The sequence below is a fragment of the Oryctolagus cuniculus genome, chromosome 7 (genome assembly GCF_964237555.1).
Source record: "Oryctolagus cuniculus chromosome 7, mOryCun1.1, whole genome shotgun sequence".
In the NCBI taxonomy this organism is placed as follows: domain Eukaryota; kingdom Metazoa; phylum Chordata; class Mammalia; order Lagomorpha; family Leporidae; genus Oryctolagus; species Oryctolagus cuniculus.
Window position 1 is genome coordinate 136,486,940 of NC_091438.1, and position 18,245 is coordinate 136,505,184.

Sequence of the window (18,245 nt, forward strand, 5' to 3'; positions counted from 1 at the left end):
CGGCCCCAGTCCCGGCCCCGCGCGCCTCGCCCCGCCCCGCCCCGCCCCCGGGCGCGGCGCGCAGAACCCCGCGACGCCTGCGGTGCGGCCACAGCGGAGGGGGCGCGGGGCTGCGGGCGGGCGCGGGCGGCTGCCTCCCCCTGCGGCCGCGTTGGTTCGCGCCACCGCGCGAGCAGGCTATGTAGGGAGCGCTCGGGTGACTCACCCGCCGCGCGGACCGGCCGGTGGGGGAGCGGCTGGTAGCCCCCAGGCCCACCCTGGGGCCTGGCCGGGGCTTAGGCTCCGGGGCTGAGCGGCAGCCTCAAGCCTAAATTTTCTCCCAAGACTCGACTTAGGGGGGCGGGGGGAGCTCGAGAGGCACGCGGGAGGGTCCCGGGGAGACCCCTTCCGGGGCTGCGCTTGCTCTGTCCTGGCGGTGGCTGGGATGGGCAGAGCGGTCTGGGAGCCTCGCCGCCGCCGCCCTTCCTCCAGCATCCCGGGGCTGCTGCCTTCCCTGCTCTAGAGGCGGTAATTACAGCTCTGCACGGCTGCCTTACCCAGGTCTCTAATCTGCTGGGTCCCTCCCGACTCCAAACTGGGTGGTCCTGGCCCTGAACCTCCCCTACCTCCACAGAACGACCCCTGCAATCTCCCCAGAAGGGATTTCTCCTCTGGAACCTTTCGGGAAGGGGGGGGAGGGACACGGCTCCACTCCCAGACACAGCCCTGCTCCTCAGGCCTCTGGGGTGGACCCCAGCCCCCTTGGTGCCCGCTGAAGTGAGGGCCTCGAGCCAAGTCCGGCCCAGCGTGGGGCCGAAGAGGCAGCTTTCTGGGAAGGTGGATCGATGAGGCTGCTGCAGCCGCAGAGACTGACCCAGGGAGGAGGGAGGAGACAGCTGGGCCCAGCTCACCCCGGCCCTGCCCTTTGTCCTGACCCCCCAGAGGTCAGTTCTCTGGGTCTCCATTGTCCAGGCTCGCTGAGATGCTGCCCCTCTGCCCCCTCCCCTTCCCTCCAGAGCCCCCTTTCTTTGAGCAGCTCCGGAGAGCGAGCTCAGAAGGGGGAGAGTGGGGAACCAGAGGGTGGGAGTCGGGGGCAAGCCAGGAGCAGTTCTTGCTTTGGAGGGTGAGGGGACGTGCGCAGCTGGGGGCTGGAGCCTCTTGAGAGAGTTTGGGGAGGGAACGGTGCCCCTTCTGCCCCAAACCCCTAGAAAAGGGGGTTGACTGTGACTGCAGCTGGGAGGCTGAAGCTAGTGACCCGGCTTGGTCATCTATAAATTCAGGAAAATAACAGTGCCATGAGGTTAGAGATGGAATAAGGCCATGTGGATGAAGTGCTTAGCACAGAGCTCGGCAAACAGCAATAAATAAGCATGATGATGGTGATGATGATGGTGATGGTGATGATGGCTTTGTTGATGAAGGACCTTCAAAGGTTTAGGGGAAAAAAAACACACACACAAGGAATCAGGCTGAAGAGCAGGTCTCTGCCTTTGCTGTTAGCCACCCATCTGCCGGGGGAGGGCGCCATGAGGGTGCTGGACTCATGACTGTCCTTTGTGAGGTCAGAGGCCTCAGGGCCTGCAGCTTCAGAGCTGGACAGGCCGGCCGAGAACCAGCAACAGCTGCACTCCAGAGTTAGGAGCAGAACCCGGCAGGGGAGGGTCCTCCAGGGTGCTGCTTTTCCCATGCCACCCCTGGCCTTTAGGTTCCTGCGGGGACACATAGGTGGCAATTGTGAGGCACCCACATTGGCGAGAGCTCAGGAATAGCCAAGGAGGAGAGAGGATGGCACAGCAGTGCCACCTGGGACAGACTCCACCACCCATCTCAGAGTGCCTGGTTTGTGTCCCACCTCCTTCTCCTCCTCTTCTTCCTTCTTCCTTTCTCCTCCTCTAACCCCTCCCCTCCTTCTCCCCCCTCCTCCTCCTTCCTCCTCTTCCTCTTCCTTCTCCTCCTCTTCCTTCTTCAATTTGTTTATTTGAAAGGCAGAATTCCAGGGACAGAGGCAGAGACAGATCTTCCATCTGCTGGTTCACTCCCGAAATGGCTGAATCGACGGAGGCTGGGCCAGGCTAAAGCCAGGGGCCAGGAGCTTCTTCTGGGTCTCCTACATGGGTGCCAAGGCCCAAGGACTTGGGGCACCCTCAGCTGCTTCCCCAGGTGCATTAGCAGGAAGCTGGCTCAGAAGTGGAGTGACCAGGACTCGAACTGGCAAGTGGCGGCCCGGACAACTAACTGCACCGAAATGTCAGCCCCGTCTCCTTCTCATTCCACTTCCTGCTGGGTGCTGGATGAGGGGGACCAGCAGGGCACCTGGGAGTTGTGTGACTGGTAGGGCAATTTTCCTGGCTTCCCACACAGCTGTTGGATCCGCAGCCAGTTCTGGGAAGGCGGCTGCAAAGGATCCTGGGAGACAGCAAGTGTCCTGTGCTGGATACAGTCAGGGAGACAGATGGAGTGGGCTCCTCTTTCTCCACTCCCCCCCCCCCAGCCGACTGGCATCCCTGGATGACCCCTGGCCCTGGCAACTGAGAGGGTTGACGGTGGGTGGGTGTCTCTCTGAGCCTGGAGCTGGGTGACAGTGTCTGGGGCACCACGTGGCCCCATAAGAAGGAACAAGTGGAGCACTTGCAAAATCGGGCTGAGGCCCCAACAGTTTCTCCTGCACTTGTCAGTGAGGAGCACGGAACTCTGTGGCCTCAGCTGTGGCCCAGGGCAATCCCCTCCCCCCGCATGCCCCTCCTCCCCCACAGAAACAGGCATGAGTGAGCTGTTGGTCTCACCACAAGGCTGGGCTGGGGGGAGGTTGGTCACAGATGGGGATCAGAAGCATGGCTCCTGCCGGGCAGGAGCAGGAGCGCTTGCACCCTCCCAGGTTTGGGTCCGGGACTGGCCTGATGGAGGGGAGGGACATCACGGGACATTTGGCTCAGAGATAGGAATCTCAGCACAGCAGAGGCCCTGCATGCCGCCTCCACACCCACGTAGTCGGAAGTGGGAAGGGCCCCACGGTGGGGGCAGGGGAAGGGACACCAGGCTCTCACTTCCACCCCACCTGCAAGGCAAAAGGAGGTCTCTAAGCCGGACTGGCTCTCCCATGGAGCCTCCGCCTCCAGGGCCCACCCCCTCAAGGGAATGTGCTCAGGGGCTATGGGGTCATCAATTGCTTCCCTGCCTCCAGCTCTCGGGAGTAGGAGGAGCAGAGAGGGGTTGGAGGACCCAGGAGGAACTCAGCTTCAGGACTAAATAGGGTCAACCCTCTGGGTTCCTGCGAGACTGGGGGCGGGGATTTCTGTCTCGAGCCCCGCCGGATGGGAAGTTGTCCCTACGTTCTTTTCTAGGGAGAAGGTGACGAACGAGCGCAGGGAGGAGATGCCCGCTGGTCCCCAAGGTGGGGGGGGGGGGACGGGATTTGGATTTGGGGATGATGGGAAACCGTACTAAGACCCCATGGAGCGGCTGCCTGGGGAGCTTTGAAGTTCCCCTCTGAGCGAGGAGGAGACCCCGCAGGGCAGCCCGACCCCACCCCACCCTTACTTAATTCGGGACCGATGACGCTGCAAGTCCGGAGAGAAAGCGACGCCCAGAGGAGGACACCCAGGCTGAGGAAATCTCAGGCCGAGAGACGGGCAGGGAGAGGCTCCACCTCCCGCCTCTCCAGAGCCGCCCTGCCCGACAGCAGCTGGGTGGGGTCGGGCGGCTGGCCGTGACTGTGACTCAGGTTTCTGTGGGCAGCCAAGGGCAGCCTGCAGGGAGGAGGCCAGACCGACAGACAGGCCGGCCGGCCGCGGTGTTCACCTCAGCTGTCCTCTCTCCTGGGAAGGGAGGAGGCGCCGGTCACGCTGTGCTGGCCTCCGGGGGGCAAGCTGACCCCTGCTCTCCTCTGGCTCCCACAGCCCCCCACTGCCTTCCCGGGCCAGGCCCTCGGCCCTCAGCCCCTCCTCCAGGGTGTTATGGCAGGAGAGAGCATGGGGTCACCGCCTCCAAGGATGCCTGGGAATGTCTGTGCCAGGGGGACAGGGCATGCGGATGACTGGTCCTGCACTCCAAGGAGGCACTGTCCTCCAACCCCAGCCTGCCTCAGCCTGATGGGCTTGTGTGGGGACCGGCCTGTTGTCATGCAGGCAGCGTGTGACAGAGTCAGGCTACCTGGAAGTGAGGAGAGGGTGCTAGGGAGACCACCCCCTGACCCCGCCCAGCCCCCTCAGAGTTGACTGGCTAAGGATAGATGGCTGGCACTGACACCAGAGGGCTGTGGTCAGGGACTCTGGGACTTCCTCTTCAGCCAGCATGTTCCCCAGGCATTTCTGGGGCCTGTTGGCTGGGCTGTTTTTAGAGGGTGGCTGGAAGGAAAGGAACACACGTTGGCTTTGTGCCTTTTATGCACCCAGGGCTCTGCATCTCTCATCAATCCTCACAACTGGCAGAGCTCTAGCTTGCCTAAGAAGGCGATGCTGGGATTAGAACTCAGCACTGACTAAGGCGCTGCCTGCTGAGCTGTCTTTTCTGGGAACCAGCCACTGTCCCTGTTCTAGCAGAGGGAGGGGGAGAAAGTGACTTGAGCTTTATCCCAAAAACCGGGTATTCCGTCACGAGGCCGCACACAGCTGGTAGGATGCAGGCGCTGGCTGCGTTTGGTGTTTGGGAACAGGTGGAACTTTGAAGAGAAAGTCACTAGCGAAGCGCTTGGCACATAGTAGGTGGGCATTAAATACTTTTAAATAAAAGGAAGATGGATCAGTGTGTGAGATTTTGCTAGTTTGCTGGGACATCCTGGGAGCTTCTGGCGCCGAGTTGCAGCAGTAGAGGAAGAAGCTAGCTAGAAAGGGACTTTCCGAGGCCAACAACGGGCGAGACCGGAATTTGCGGAGCATCTCAGAGCCTGGGGTGCGAGGGCAAAGGAGTGGGTGTGGGCAGTGTGTGAACCGTAGGGGGCTACCGCAAGCTGCGGACGCCACCTAGCGGCTAGAATTCAATCCAGCGCGGCTCGAGCTCTTGGAATCAGTCGCGCGCGAAGCGCTCCGGGAATTGTAGTTGGACGGCGCTAATAGGCCGTACGAGGCTGCTGGGAGTTGTAGTCCGACGCTTGTTGGGCGGGAGCTACTTTTGAGGGCCGGACCACGAATCCCGAGGTGCCCCGCGGCAGGCTGCGCAGGCGCAGTGGGTCAGTGCCGGTTAATCCCGAAGGTTTAGGGCCCGCGGCTGGGTCCGGCTGTGTTTGGTCAGGTCGCTTGTGGTGTTGCTTGGCGTGGTGAGGCGGGGCGGCCGGCACCATGTCGAGGCAGGCGAACCGTGGCACCGAGAGCAAGAAAATGGTAACTTGGGGCGCGTGACCCCGGCGGGTGGGGCTGGATTGGGGCGTCGCGGGAGGAGCGGCTGGAAAGGGAGCTTCGGGAGCGGGGGCCGCCTGCTGGGCCGCCCGGAGGACTGCTGGAGGGGCTCTCCCGGGGAGCTCGGTCGCTGAGACCCCCGCCCCGAGTGCCGCTCTGTGCCGGACCGACAACTACGACCCCGAAAAGTTAGCAGCGGCACACGCTTCCTGCTCTGCTGCCGTGGCTGAGACGCGGGGCCATGCGCTGCACGTAGATTTTAGCTCCTTTAATCCACCAAGCAACCCTCTGGATTTTAGCTCCTTTAATCCACCAAGCAGCCCTCCGAGGTGGAGACCGTTACCACCATTTTAGGGCTCGGTGACTTCTGTAACTTGGCCGGATTTCCTCCTTAGGGAGAGTTAATCATGTGAACCCATGTCTGTCCGACTTCAGAGCCGAGGCTTCAGACTCCTAAGCCGCCCTGGCTCTCACACTGGCATTGTGAGAAATGCTCAGATAGAGCCCTTGCCTTGCACGGAACTTTGTGTTCAGAGCACTGAGAGGTGGACCAGGGTGAGGGGTGCAGAGTACCCCCCTACGGGGTGGGGGGGAGGGGCGACAGCGCTCTCTTCCTGTCGCGGGCACCCGTGCGGGAGGGAGAGTGAACGAGATGACGTTTGCTCCCGAGCTCAGGGGCCCTGCTTCTGGGTGCTCCTTTGTCTTTGGCCTATGCCACCTTGCCCATGCCATCTCTTTGTTTTCGGATTTGAAGTCCGAGTAGCCGCAGTCGCAGGCTGGGCAGGTCCCTGGAGGACTCTGCCCCTGGCCGGGACGAGGGTCAGAAGGGGGCGGCGGGACACCCGCTACTCCAGAGGGGCCTAGGGTGGGGAGCCCTCTGGAGAAGCCGGTGGCAGCTGTGAATCTTTTCCCTGGAGATATTAAGTAGACTCCTACAAACATTCGCTCCTATCTGGGGGGAGTTGTGGGCTCCCTGAAGATACTGTAGGATCGCAGGTTGAGAATTCCTTTTGGGAGGAAGTACTAAGGATTTGAAAGTGGAGTATTTGGCTAGAAAGCAGTGTCATGTGAGGGAAGATGCGAGGACATTGGTTGGAGTTGGGGCTTATTCCATTCGTCACTGATTTCTGTATCTGTGGACGAGCACAGTGTCCCTGCCTTGGAGTAAGGGAGATAGTGTAAAGTGTGAAGGGCTTGGCACATTGTTTCCTCCTCATTTGCCTACAAATAAACAGAGAGAACTTCCTGTTTAGTTTTCCTATCTTACTCTCATTTTGTACCTTTTTATTTTAATTTTTTTAAAGATTTATTTATTTATTTGAAAGAGTTACACAGAGGGAGAAGGAGAGGCAGAGAGAGGGGTCTTCCATCCACTGGTTCACTCCCCAATTGGCCGCAACGGCCGGAGCTGCGCCGATCCAAAGCCAGGAGCCATGAGCTTCTTCCCAATCTCCCACGCAGGTGCAGGGGCCCAAGACCTTGGGCCATCCTCTACTGCTTACCCAGGCCATAGCAGAGAGCTGGATGAAGTGGAGCAGCTGGGACTTGAACCGGTGCCCATATATAGGATTCCGGCACTGCAGGTGGCGGCTTTACCCGCTGTGCCACAGCACTGGCCCCTGTACCTTTTTAAACCTGAAATCAATATTGAAAAAAATTTTTTAATTTGTTTATTTAAAAGTCAGAGTTACAGAGAGAGGAAGAAACTGAGAGAGTGATCTTCCATCTGCTGGTTCATTTCCCAAGTGGCTTCAATGGTCAGGGCATAGCCTGGCTAAAGCCAGGAGCCAGGAGCTTCTTCCCAGTCTCCCATGTGGGTTGCAGGGGCCCAAACACTTAAGCCATCTTCCACTGCTTTTCCCAGGCCATTAGCAATGAATGGGACATGAACCAGTGCAATGGCCACAGCAGCCAGGGCTGAACCAGGTCAAAACCAGGAGCCTGGAACTCTATCCTGATCTCCCATGTGGATGACAGTGGTCCTAGTACTTGGACCATCTACTGCTGCTTTCCCAGGCACATTAGCAGGGAGCTGGATTAGAAGCAGATCAGCCAGGACTCAAACCAGCACTCCAATATGGAGTGCTTGCAGCAACTTAACCCATGGCACCAGCCCCTGTACCATTTCATTTCAAATATTTCTTTGTGAATTGATTATTTACTGTGAAGAACTCTTGTATTTGTTGAGTGAGTGAGATGAAGGTTTAGGTGTATCCCTCATTCAGTTCCTACTGGTGCTACACAGGGCTTGTGACAGGATCCTCTTTGAGGCCACCTGTTTGGTTTTTTTTTTTTTTTTTTTTTTGACAGGCAGAGTGGACAGTGAGAGAGACAGAGAGAAAGAGAGAAAGGTCTTCCTTTTCCATTGGTTCATCCCCCAGTGGCCACTGTGGCCGGCACACCACGCTGATCCAAAGCCAGGAGCCAGGTGCTTCTCCCAGTCTCCCATGCAGGTGCAGGGCCCAAGGACTTGGGCCATCCTCCACTGCACTCCCGGACCACAGCAGAGAGCTGGACAGGAAGAGGGGCAACCAGGACTAGAACCCAGTGTGTCGGCACTGCAGGTGGAGGATTAGCCTATTGAGCTGCAGCGCTGGCCACCACTTGTTTTTTTGACATGTTCATCATCTCTTTGCAAAGTCTACCCCTCTAACAGTCCTCTTCCCAATAAGCCCAATCGGCTTAAGCTTTCCCATACCTAAGTGGTTAATATGCCTAAATCGTTAATATTCCATGCCAACTAGATCTCTGCTCTTAGTCTGTGCAAACAGAAATAGTCTATTTGTCTAGCAAACTTTCCCTGAGCCCCAGATCTGTGCAGAGCTCTGAGAGGTACTGTGGGAGATGCAGAGATGAAGTCCTAGTCCCTGACCTTGAGCAGCACATACTGAGGGAGCAGAAATGTGCACATCCCAGGGGCCTGTGGTGTAGCACAGTGGTTAAGCCGCGGTTTGTGACACAGGCATCCTATGTCAGTTGGAGTCCCACCTCTCTGCTTCCAATCCAGCTTCCTGCTAATGAGCCTAGGAAGGCAGCGGAGGATGACTCAAGTACTTGGGCCCCTACTACCCATGTGGGACATGGGGATGGAGTTTTTTGGGTTTTTTTTCCCCCTTTGGTGGGCTGGGGATGAAGTTTCTGGCTCCTGGTTTGGCCCCAGCCCAGACCTGGCTGTTGAGGCCATTTGGGAAGTAAACCAGTAGATGGAAGATCTCTTTCTATTCCTCCCATGCTCCGCCTCCCCTTCCCCCACACCATATGTGTGTATCTCTGTCACTCTGCTTTCAAGTAAATACATATTTTGAAAAATGTATACATAGGAGACCTGCACTGTGGCTTAGTGGGTAAGGCCACCGCCTGCATTGCTGGCATCCCATATGGGCACCAGTTCGAGTCCCAAGTCCTGGCTGCTCTACTTGCAAACGAGTTCTCCGCTATGGCCTGGGAAAGCAGTGTCAGATGGCTCAAGTCCTTGGGAGTCCGTGTGGGAGACCAGGAAGAAGCTCCTGGTTCCTGGCTTTGGATCGGCTCAGCTCCGGCCGTTTCGGCCATTTGGGGAGTGAACCAGCAGATGGAAGACCTCTCTTTCTCTGACTCTGCCTCTTTGTAACTCTGCCTTTCAAATAAATAAATAAATAAATCTTTTTTAAAACATGTATACATTGTAGTGGTATGAATATTTTCTGGGACTGAGTGCTGGTGTCACTGCTTATTCACTGCGTGGCCTTGGACACAAGTTTGTGCATTGTTCTAAGCATCAATCAGCATTGTGGTTCTTTAATTAATAAAATGGATAATAATAGTACCATATCATAGGGCTGTTCTGAGGATTCCTGTAGAGAATGCCTGGAAAGCTAGCAGCATGACTGCACCGGGAGCACGGCTGGCAGTGCCAGCTAGCATACTTGTTACCGTCCTCTGTGTGATGGTTGGTTCTGGAATCCATGGATGAGGAGACTTGCCATTCCTGTGTGGTCTGTTACTGGCGACCCAGTCCCAGTGTCTAGAGCCACTACTGCAGCAGCAGCTGTGTAGTGTCTGTGCAGGAGAGGTGAGGTGGGAGCGCTAGGTCCAGTCTTGTCACTGAGCCTCCTGTCCAGTGCTGGATTCCCACTTGAGAGCTTGGGCTCTGAGGTCACCCTCAAAGGGGCTGTCGCCGTTTTGTCTGGTGCACTAACCGGAAGGCCTGGAAACCATCAAGGGGTGGCTCACCTGAGAGTGGGCTTGGCTTGAGCTGCTCTGCTCAGGTTGTGTCTGAAGTACTAGTGGAAGATCATGTTGCCAAAACTGCCTGAGTTTTGGTGGTTTCTTATCTGTATAGCATCTTCAAGTCTGTTATCTCAGTAGCTCCTCCCAGCAAGCCTGTGAGCTCCAGGACAGATTCTCCTGTTACTGTTTGGTGTGAGATTGAGGATTAGCAAAGTGAAATGATTTGCCTGGGTTCTCACAGCTGTGGAGTGGCATAATGAGACTCAGAATCAGGTCTTACCATAAACCCAGTTTTCTTTCTGAATGCCTTGTTAATTGTTACAAAACTCTTAATATAGATTCCAAATTTCCCTCCTTGTTGCTCGCCCTCTTCAATCCTAGTTCAGCGTGCCTTTGTGCAGCAAGTTAAGCTGCCCCTCAAGATGCCCTCATCCCATATCGAGTGCCTGGTGTCCCAGCTGTTCCACACTTCTGATCCAGCTTCTTGCTTCTAGGCCTGGGAGGCAGCAGGTGATGGCCTTGGGTCCCTGCCACCCGTATGGCAGACCGAGAGTGGATTCTAGGCTCCTGGTTTTGGTCTGGCACAGCTCTGGCTTTTGACAGCATTTGAGGAGTGAAACAGTAGATGAAGATCTCCGCCTCTGTCACTCTGCCTTCCAAATAAATAAATCTTAACAAACAAACAAACAAACAATAGCCATAATTCTTCTTGAGTTCTTACGGTGCAGCAGGTGTTCTGTGATGTAACATCACCTCATTGGCATTGCATAGTAACTCTGGAGAGTAGAAAATATTGTCAACATTTTGCAGTTGGAAAAACTGACATTCAGGGAGATTAAGCAGTGTTCAGGATGACAAAGCTTTTTTATAGGGCAGCGTCCAGCCTTAAGAAGCCTGTTGTGTCTCAGTTCCTTAGCCTGTCATCCGTAAAATGCGGGTAGATGATGTTTGTTCTGCTAGCCTCTCATGGTGGTTGTGAGGGTTTGTGCAGGCATTCTGAAAGTTTCATAACTACTAGCGACCATTGTTAATATTAAATCTAATTAGAGCAGTCTGAAAATAGAACTGTCGCGGAAGACATTTGTGTCGCTGTGGGTAGAGGGATTGTTGTGTTTATGTTCAGGGAAGAAATTGGACTTGTGAAAGTAGCTGACCTTTGTGGGCCCAAGGGAATTTTTGTTATAAGGATGAGAAGGGCCCAAACCCCAGATCTTCAGTCTTGGGGAACTTCCACCTACTTCTGACTTCCTCTTCCGATTCTCTGCTGTTCATCTCTAAGGATCCTGGTCTCCCAGCTGTTTCTCAGACATGCTGGGGGTTTGCCCACCTCAAGATCTTTACAATCACCTGCCTGGAATTTTTTTTAAAAGATTTATTTGTGGGGCCAGTGCAATGGGTTAACGCCCTGGCCTGAAGCACTGACATCCCATATGGGCATTGGTTCAAAACCTGGCTGCTCCACTTCTGATCCAGCTCTCTGCTATGGCCTGGGAAAGCAGAAGAAGATGGCCCAAGCCCTTGAGCCCCTGCACCCACACGAGAGACCCAGAAGAAGCTCCTGGCTCCCGGCTTCGGATTGGCGCAGCTCTGGCCGTTGTGGCCAATTGGGGAGTGATCCATTGGATGGAAGACTTCTTTCTCTCTCTGCCTCTCCTCTCTCTGTGTAACTCTGACTTTCAAATAAATAAATAAATCTTAAAAAAAGTTATTTGTTATTTGAAAGGCAGAGTTACAGAGAAGCAGAGGCGGGGGTGGAGGGAGTGTCCCAGATGGCTGCAATGGCCGGGGCTGGTCCAGGCTGAAGCTAGGAGCCAGGAGCTTCCTCTGGGTCTTCCACATGGATGCAGGGGCCCAAGGACTTGGACCATCCTCCACTGCTTTCCCAGGCTTCATAGCGGGGAACTGGATCAGATGTGGAGCAGCCGGGACTTGAACTGGTGCCCATATGGGGTGCTGAAACCACAGGTTGGGGCTTTACCCACTATGCCTCAGCGCCGGGCCCTGCCTACAGTTTTTTCGCCCAGATACTTCATGGCTTACTCTTAGCTCAAATATTACCTTAAAGAGACCTGCCCCATTTAAAGTTAACTCTCTCCCCTAATACACACACACATAAATACTCCTTAATTTTCTACAATGTTTGCTTTTTATCCATAGCACTTAACCACCGTCTAGCAAATGAGCTATTTTACTTACTTGACTGTATTGTCTACCTCCTATTATTCTGGTACATAGTAAATGTTGAATAAATGATTTTTTTTTCTGCACTGTAGCCCCACTCCTATTTTCAGAGTGTGAAGTCCTTTAATTTATATATTTATAACACTCATTGTTCCAAATAGGCTTGGTTCATAACTTTTTAAATTCTTTTTAAAAACAATGTATTTTTATTTGAGAGGTAGAGTTACAGACAGAGAGGAAGAGACAGAGAGAAAGATCTTCCATCCACTGGTTCATTTCCTAAATGGCTGCAATAACCAGAGCTGGGCCAATCTGAAGCCAGGAGCCAGGAGCTTTATCTGGGTCTCCCACGTGGGCACAGGGGCCCAAGCACTTGGGCCATTTTCACTGCTTTCCCAGGCCATAAGCAGAAAGCTGGATTGGAAGAGGAGCAGCTGGGACACGAACTAGCACCCATATGGAATGCTGGTGCTACAGGTGGAGGCTTAGCCTACTATGCCACAATGCCAGCCCCTTGATTCATAATTGAAGGTGGAGAGACTTACAAATTAAGAGAGAGTGTGAAAAGCCTGGGGCAGGGATTTCATTGCCAATTCTCAGGCACACTGATTCTGTGACCTGACAGATTGGCCCAGGACTTTTCTTATGAGTAGCCTGGGGGCAGCTTCATGCATAGCGTGCTTGGTGCTTGATGGCATCGTGGTTTGCAAGTTACTTGGTATCATGGTGGGCTGGGGCCCTTGGAGTCTCCAGCCAAGGACTCATTAATAATGGAAGGGAAGCACTCCTGTTAATGCAGTGGTGTCAACTCTCTGGCCTGGTAACTGCTGGATTGTCTCCATCCATTCATGCCCAAGCCGTTCTAGTGCCAAGCCCTTGACTACTGAAAAATCATTCCTCTTCTTAATAGCTTCTCTTTAATGGTCAGGTTTGGTAAATGGTCTCTTGGTGACACCCTGATCCGACTATTTTAGTTGAGTGCATGGAGCTTCCCGATCCCAAAGTAGATGTTCTTAGACTCTAGGGCAAGCAAGGTGTGTGTTTTTCTTTCTTTTTCTATCTCTTTTTTTTTTTAATTTTTAGGATTTTGGCTTTTTTCTGTTTTTGTTTTTATTGAGGGGGCTTATTAATATTGCAATTGTGGGGAACACTGGATAAAATGAACAGTGGCTTAGAAACCTTTAATTTTTTTTTTACTCCCAAATCACTGTTGATAATAATTAGCTTCTTTGGGGTCAGCATTGTGGCAGTGGGTAAAACTGCCACCTGAAATACTGGCATCCCATATAGGCACCAGTTTGAGTCTCAGCTGCTCTACTTCCAATCCAGATCCCTGCTAATGTGACTGGGAAAGCAGCAGAGGATGGCCCAAGTGCTTAGGCCCCTAAACCCATGTGGGAGACCTGGATGAAGCTCCTGGGTCCTGGCTTCAGCCTGCCCCCACCTTGGCCATTGCAGCCATTTGGGGAATGAACTAGTAGATGGAAGATCTGTTCTCTTTCTCTGTGTGTGTCTCCCCCAGTCTCTCAAACTCTGCCTTTCGAATAAATAAATAAATCTTAAAAAAAAAAATAATTAGCTGTTTGTCCTTGGACAAATTATTGAACCATTCCGGGTCTCAGTTTCCTTACCTCTGAAGTAGAGACAGAGATCTTCCATCCACTGGTTTACTCCCCAAATGGCCGTAACAGCTGCAGGTGGGCCGATCTGAAGCTAGGAGTCAGGAGCTTCCTCTGGGTCTCCCAAGCACTTGGGCCATCTTCACTGCTTTCCCAGGCACATTAGCAGGGAGCTAGATTGGAGTGGAGCAGCCGAAGAGTCAAACTGGTGCCCATATGGGATGCTGGCACTGCAGAGAGAGCTTATCCCCTGCACTACAGCACCGGCCCCGAGGCTAGTTTGTTAATGTCTGCCTCAGGTCTGTCTTCCACAGAAGCTGGTGAACGACTGGGCTTCCCTGCCAGACCCTGCTGATTCAAGCTTGGTCTTGTCAGCTGTGGTGGAGACTCGGGATGGCGGAAGCCCACCCTGATGTGTTGGAAGAATGGCTGCTCGGTGCTTGAGGTTCTGTGTTCAGTGTTTTTGTAGTGGGTCTGGCTACCGCCCTGCCACGTGGCCCTTGGGGCCATATTCCCTGGCCGCTCCAGTGGGTGATGGTCCCTGCAGACCCAGGTACCCTTCCTTTGAAGCCTGGCAAGTTGCATCACAGCTGGTCCAGGCTGCATCACCTTTGCATGGCTTGTCTTGACCATCTGTTGTATCTCCTTTAGAGCTCGGAGCTCTTCACCCTGACCTATGGAGCTCTGGTCACCCAGCTGTGCAAGGACTATGAAAACGATGAAGATGTGAATAAACAGCTGGACAAAATGTGAGTGCGCTTCTTGACCAGAGACAGGAAGGGGCCCCGCATGACACTGGTCTACGTTTCCTTTAGAGCCGGGAACAGGGTCCTGCCTCCCAAAGCCAGTGTTGCAGTGCAGTTTCCTCTGAGTTCCCTCACTGGGGTGTTGTCAGATTATCCTCATTTTCCCTTAGCCACCCGAACAGCCTATGTTCAGACATTCGACCTTCAGATCTCATGATAGTCTGTTCTCTGTTTTCCAGGGGCTATAACATTGGCGTCCGACTGATAGAAGATTTCTTGGCACGGTCAAATGTCGGGAGGTGCCATGACTTTCGGGAAACTGCGGATGTCATTGCCAAGGTCATTATCCTAGGCCACCTGGTCATGGTCATGCTAAAGGACTCTCACTGGGAAGCACTGCTTACCACTTCCCAGCTCCCTTCGAGAGGCCCATAATCTCCCAGAAGACTGGTTAGACAGTTGTTTGGGCCACAAGAAACCTTCCAAGTGGTTTGGGAATAGCACAGATAATGAAAAAGGAAAGGAGGGTCGGGATAATGGCTGTAGATTCAGGTACCAGTGAAATCGAAGGCAGATCTTCCCTGAAGGTGTAGCAGAGGATCCTGGGGTTAAGAATACAGTCTCTTGGGCTGGTGCTGTGGCTCACTTGGTTAATCCTCTACCTGCGGTGTGGGCATCCCATATGGGCGCCGGGTTCTAGTCCCGATTGCTCCTCTTCCAGTCCAGCTCTCTGTGCCCGGGAGGGCAGTGGAGGGTGGCCCAGGTGTTTGGGCCCCTGCATCTGCATGGGAGACCAGGAGGAAGCACCTGGCTCCTGGCTTCGAATCGGCACAGCGCCAGTCATAACGGCCATTTGGGGAGCAAACCAACGTAGGGAGGACCTTTGTCTCTGTCTTTTTCTCTCACTGTCTATAACTCTACCTGTCAAATAAAAAGAAAAGAAAAAAAAAAAAATAAAGACTCTGGCCTCAGCCAAACTTGACTTCAAATTCTGGCTCCAGTACTGACAAGTTCTGGCTGCTGAGTGCAGGGACTTTAACTTAGCTGCTGTCAAGAGGTGAGCGCCCCTTTCCACTGAGAAGCATCGGCACATGGGAGCTGGTGCTTATAGGATGCATTGAAGGAGAGGAATGTGGAGTTAGGCGCTAATGCTTCTCCTTTTTTTTTTTTTTTTTTTTTTTTTGACAGGCAGAGTGGACAGTGAGAGAGAGAGACAGAGAGAAAGGTCTTCCTTTGCCGTTGGTTCACCCTCCAATGGCCGCCGCGGCCGGCGCGCTGCGGCCGGCGCACCGCGCTGATCCGATGGCAGGAGCCAGGAGCCAGGTGCTTTTCCTGGTCTCCCATGGGGTGCAGGACCCAAGCACCTGGGCCATCCTCCACTGCACTCCTGGGCCACAGCAGAGGGCTGGCCTGGAAGAGGGGCAACCGGGACAGAATCCGGCGCCCCGACCGGGACTAGAACCCGGAGTGCCGGCGCCGCTAGGCGGAGGGTTAGCCTAGTGAGCCGCGGCGCCGGCCTAATGCTTCTCCTTTTTGCTCTGAATACTTGAAGCTTCATTGTCTTGCAGAGAGTATGGTTGTGTTCCTAAGCCACTTATTTGCTCTGCCAGTCCTGTGCCCTGCCCCATGGAGCAGCCCCTGCTGTTCTTCCCCATGGTGCTGCTCTGTGTCCCCTGACAGGTGGCGTTCAAGATGTACTTGGGCATCACTCCAAGCATCACTAATTGGAGCCCAGCTGGTGACGAATTCTCCCTCATTTTGGAAAATAACCCCTTGGTGGACTTTGTGGAACTTCCTGATAACCACTCATCCCTTATTTATTCTAACCTTTTGTGTGGGGTGTTGCGAGGAGCCTTAGAGATGGTGAGTGAAACTCTATCCTCGGGGATACCTGGAATGTAGTAGTTGGGGCTTGATAAACATTTGGACGAATGAGAGAAAAGAACGGCCTCGGGGGAGGGGCCGGTATTGTGGTGCAGTGGTTTGAGGCACCACTCAGAACACCTGCTACTCAGCTTCTGATCCAGCTTCCTGCTGATCATCTGAGAAGGCAGCAGAAGAGAGCTCCAGTACTCGGGTCCATGCCACCCTCGTGGGAGACCAGTCTTTGTTGAAAAAGAAAGACCTTTGGCTCCCCCAGTGCTTTGCCGCCTGAGATGGGATCCAAGGTTAGACTGGATGCTGATGCCGGGTGACGACCCCTCACCCCCACGTGGATGGCTGGGCAGGGCGCCGCCAGCCTCCGCAGCCTAGAACACCCATTTCCAGGTCTTCATTCTGGCCCCCATGGGTGACAGCTTCATTCTGAAGTTCCCCCATGGGTCGAGGGCTCTGTCTTCTGCAGGGGAGTATCACAACTGGCAGTCCGGGCCCTGTGGAAGGCAGACACCTTTGTGGCTGCTCTTGGTCTGCAAGTCTCCGCTCCATCCCCAGGCTGTGGCTAGGCAGCTGCCCCTTCATTTTTCTACTCTTCCGCAGGTCCAGATGGCTGTGGAGGCCAAGTTTGTCCAGGATACCCTGAAAGGAGACAGTGTGACAGAAATCCGGATGAGGTTCATCAGGCGGATTGAGGACAATCTCCCAGCTGGCGAGGAGTGACCGTCGCAGAACTCGAGGGTGGCCAGCAGGAGCACTTGCTGGAGTCAGAACGCCTCCGCGCTCCCTCTGCCCTCCAGAGCTAGGGACTCTTTCACGTGGATGTTGTGTCTTCTCACCTTGTTTCCATTCTCCGTGCCGAGAGAGCAGATGGCGGTAGAGTCCGTTTACCCCACAGATGTGCGTGTTCAGGAGGGAAACCCTTTGCTCCCGTTCCTTCAGAGGGGCCAGATGTAGTCATCCTTGGCTGGACTGGAAAGAGCTCAAGCCATGTAACATTCCCGTGGAAAGTGTCCCAAGCAAAGCCAAGTCCTCTTTGACCCCGTAAAGAGGCCAGGCCGACACATCTATTCCTGGGCCTTCTGAAGGCCATTGGCAGATGGCTGTTGGGAACCTGGGGCTGACGTGCCGGGAGGGGCTGGGTGGGAATTTCTAGCTGTATGTGACACGATGCAGCGCTCGCCAGGAAACGAGAGCCGGTCATGCCAGAAACGCTGACTTCTGGGAAGCCACCCAGATCTCATTCCTCCCTGCTTTTTGGAGGCAACATCTCCTCTTTTTACAGAGGGTCCATCCTTTTTTCTTACAGATTCTTCAATAAAGACACATTCTTGAGTGAAATCCCTATCATGTCCTGTTTCCTTCTCAGCCCCGGGAGCTTGGACTGCAAGGACCGTGCAGACCTGGTGTTGGGGTGCCCTTTACTGAGTGCGTCTTGTGCGTTCCCTTCGCGCACTCTGAAGTGGCCATAAGTCCCCCAGTATCACAGGCCAGTGAGTGGGGTCACAGGGTTCAGAGCTGGGCCGCACTCCAAGCCCGTGCTCTTGCTGCTGCCCTCTGATGCCTACTTAGCACTTTGCCCGGGGCAGTGGAGCAGGCCAGCAGCTCCCTCTCCTGGGCTCACAGAGCTTGGGACAGCTTTTAAAGGGAAGCAGTGGCGGTTGTGTCACAACCATGTGTTAGTACTGGTCTTGGCGACAACGTAGGAGCTGAAGTCCCCACACTCAGGGACCGTGTGCCCTTGCCAAGGTTAGTGGGCAGGCCGGAGATGTGGGGTGTCAGTTACAGATGCAGTATGATTGGCGTGGGCCAGGTCCGGGACTCCAGTCAGACAGGGCAGGATGCAGAGCGCGATTTAGCTCCCCAGGAGGAAGCATGGGCACGTTCATGTCCCAGGTAGAGGGACACTCGTCTTCCCTCTGGCCCCATCCTTCTCCAAGCCTCCATCCGCTCCATGTAGATTTGGGCCCTGAGGCAGACTCTACTTTGGTCAGCTGTATGCTAGCCCTTAGTGTTGTGCTCTGTGCAGCCACGCCAGAGTGAGTGAGTGAGCGAGCGATTGAGGGCAGGAGTGCCGGGACCTGGATACAGAAAGCTCTGTGTCGGGTCTGGACGCTGCCACAATTGCGCTGCCTTCCCCCAGTGCCACAGCCTACTTTGTATTTGTAGCAGCCTTTTGTATGACATGAGGTTTGATAGTTCCTGCCCAGAGGTGAATGTGGCCAAGTTGACGGGGTTGGTGAACTGTGGGAACAAGGCTTCCTTAGTGGCTTTTCCCACATAGGGCCCCACAGTTGAGTGATGGG

The 18,245-nt window shown here is 54.5% G+C and overlaps 1 protein-coding gene across 3 annotated transcripts; it reads left to right on the plus strand.

The window, feature by feature from the left end:
- Positions 1-150: 150 nt before the first annotated feature.
- TRAPPC3 (trafficking protein particle complex subunit 3) lies at positions 151-17,280 on the plus strand. Of its 3 annotated transcripts, none has more exons than XM_051832193.2 (5): positions 151-540; positions 13,970-14,067; positions 14,304-14,403; positions 15,745-15,927; positions 16,543-17,280. In XM_051832193.2, coding segments are annotated over exons 2-5 (405 nt in total). In that variant the 5' UTR covers positions 151-540; positions 13,970-14,065; the 3' UTR covers positions 16,663-17,280. The 3 variants fall into 3 exon arrangements, with proteins under 3 accessions (XP_051688153.1, XP_051688152.2, XP_002720731.1); XM_051832192.2 differs by lacking the exon at positions 151-540 and adding an exon at positions 1,750-1,818; XM_002720685.5 differs by lacking the exon at positions 151-540 and adding an exon at positions 5,043-5,294.
- The last annotated feature ends 965 nt before the right edge of the window (positions 17,281-18,245 follow it).

Coding starts and splice junctions, on each gene's coding strand:
- TRAPPC3 (XM_051832192.2), top strand. CDS start 1,765: ATGGCACAGCAGTGCCACCTGGGACAGACTCCACCACCCATCTCAGAG. Junction 14,068..14,303: donor AATAAACAGCTGGACAAAAT/GTGAGTGCGCTT, acceptor TCTGTTTTCCAG/GGGCTATAACATTGGCGTCC. Junction 15,928..16,542: donor TGCGAGGAGCCTTAGAGATG/GTGAGTGAAACT, acceptor ACTCTTCCGCAG/GTCCAGATGGCTGTGGAGGC.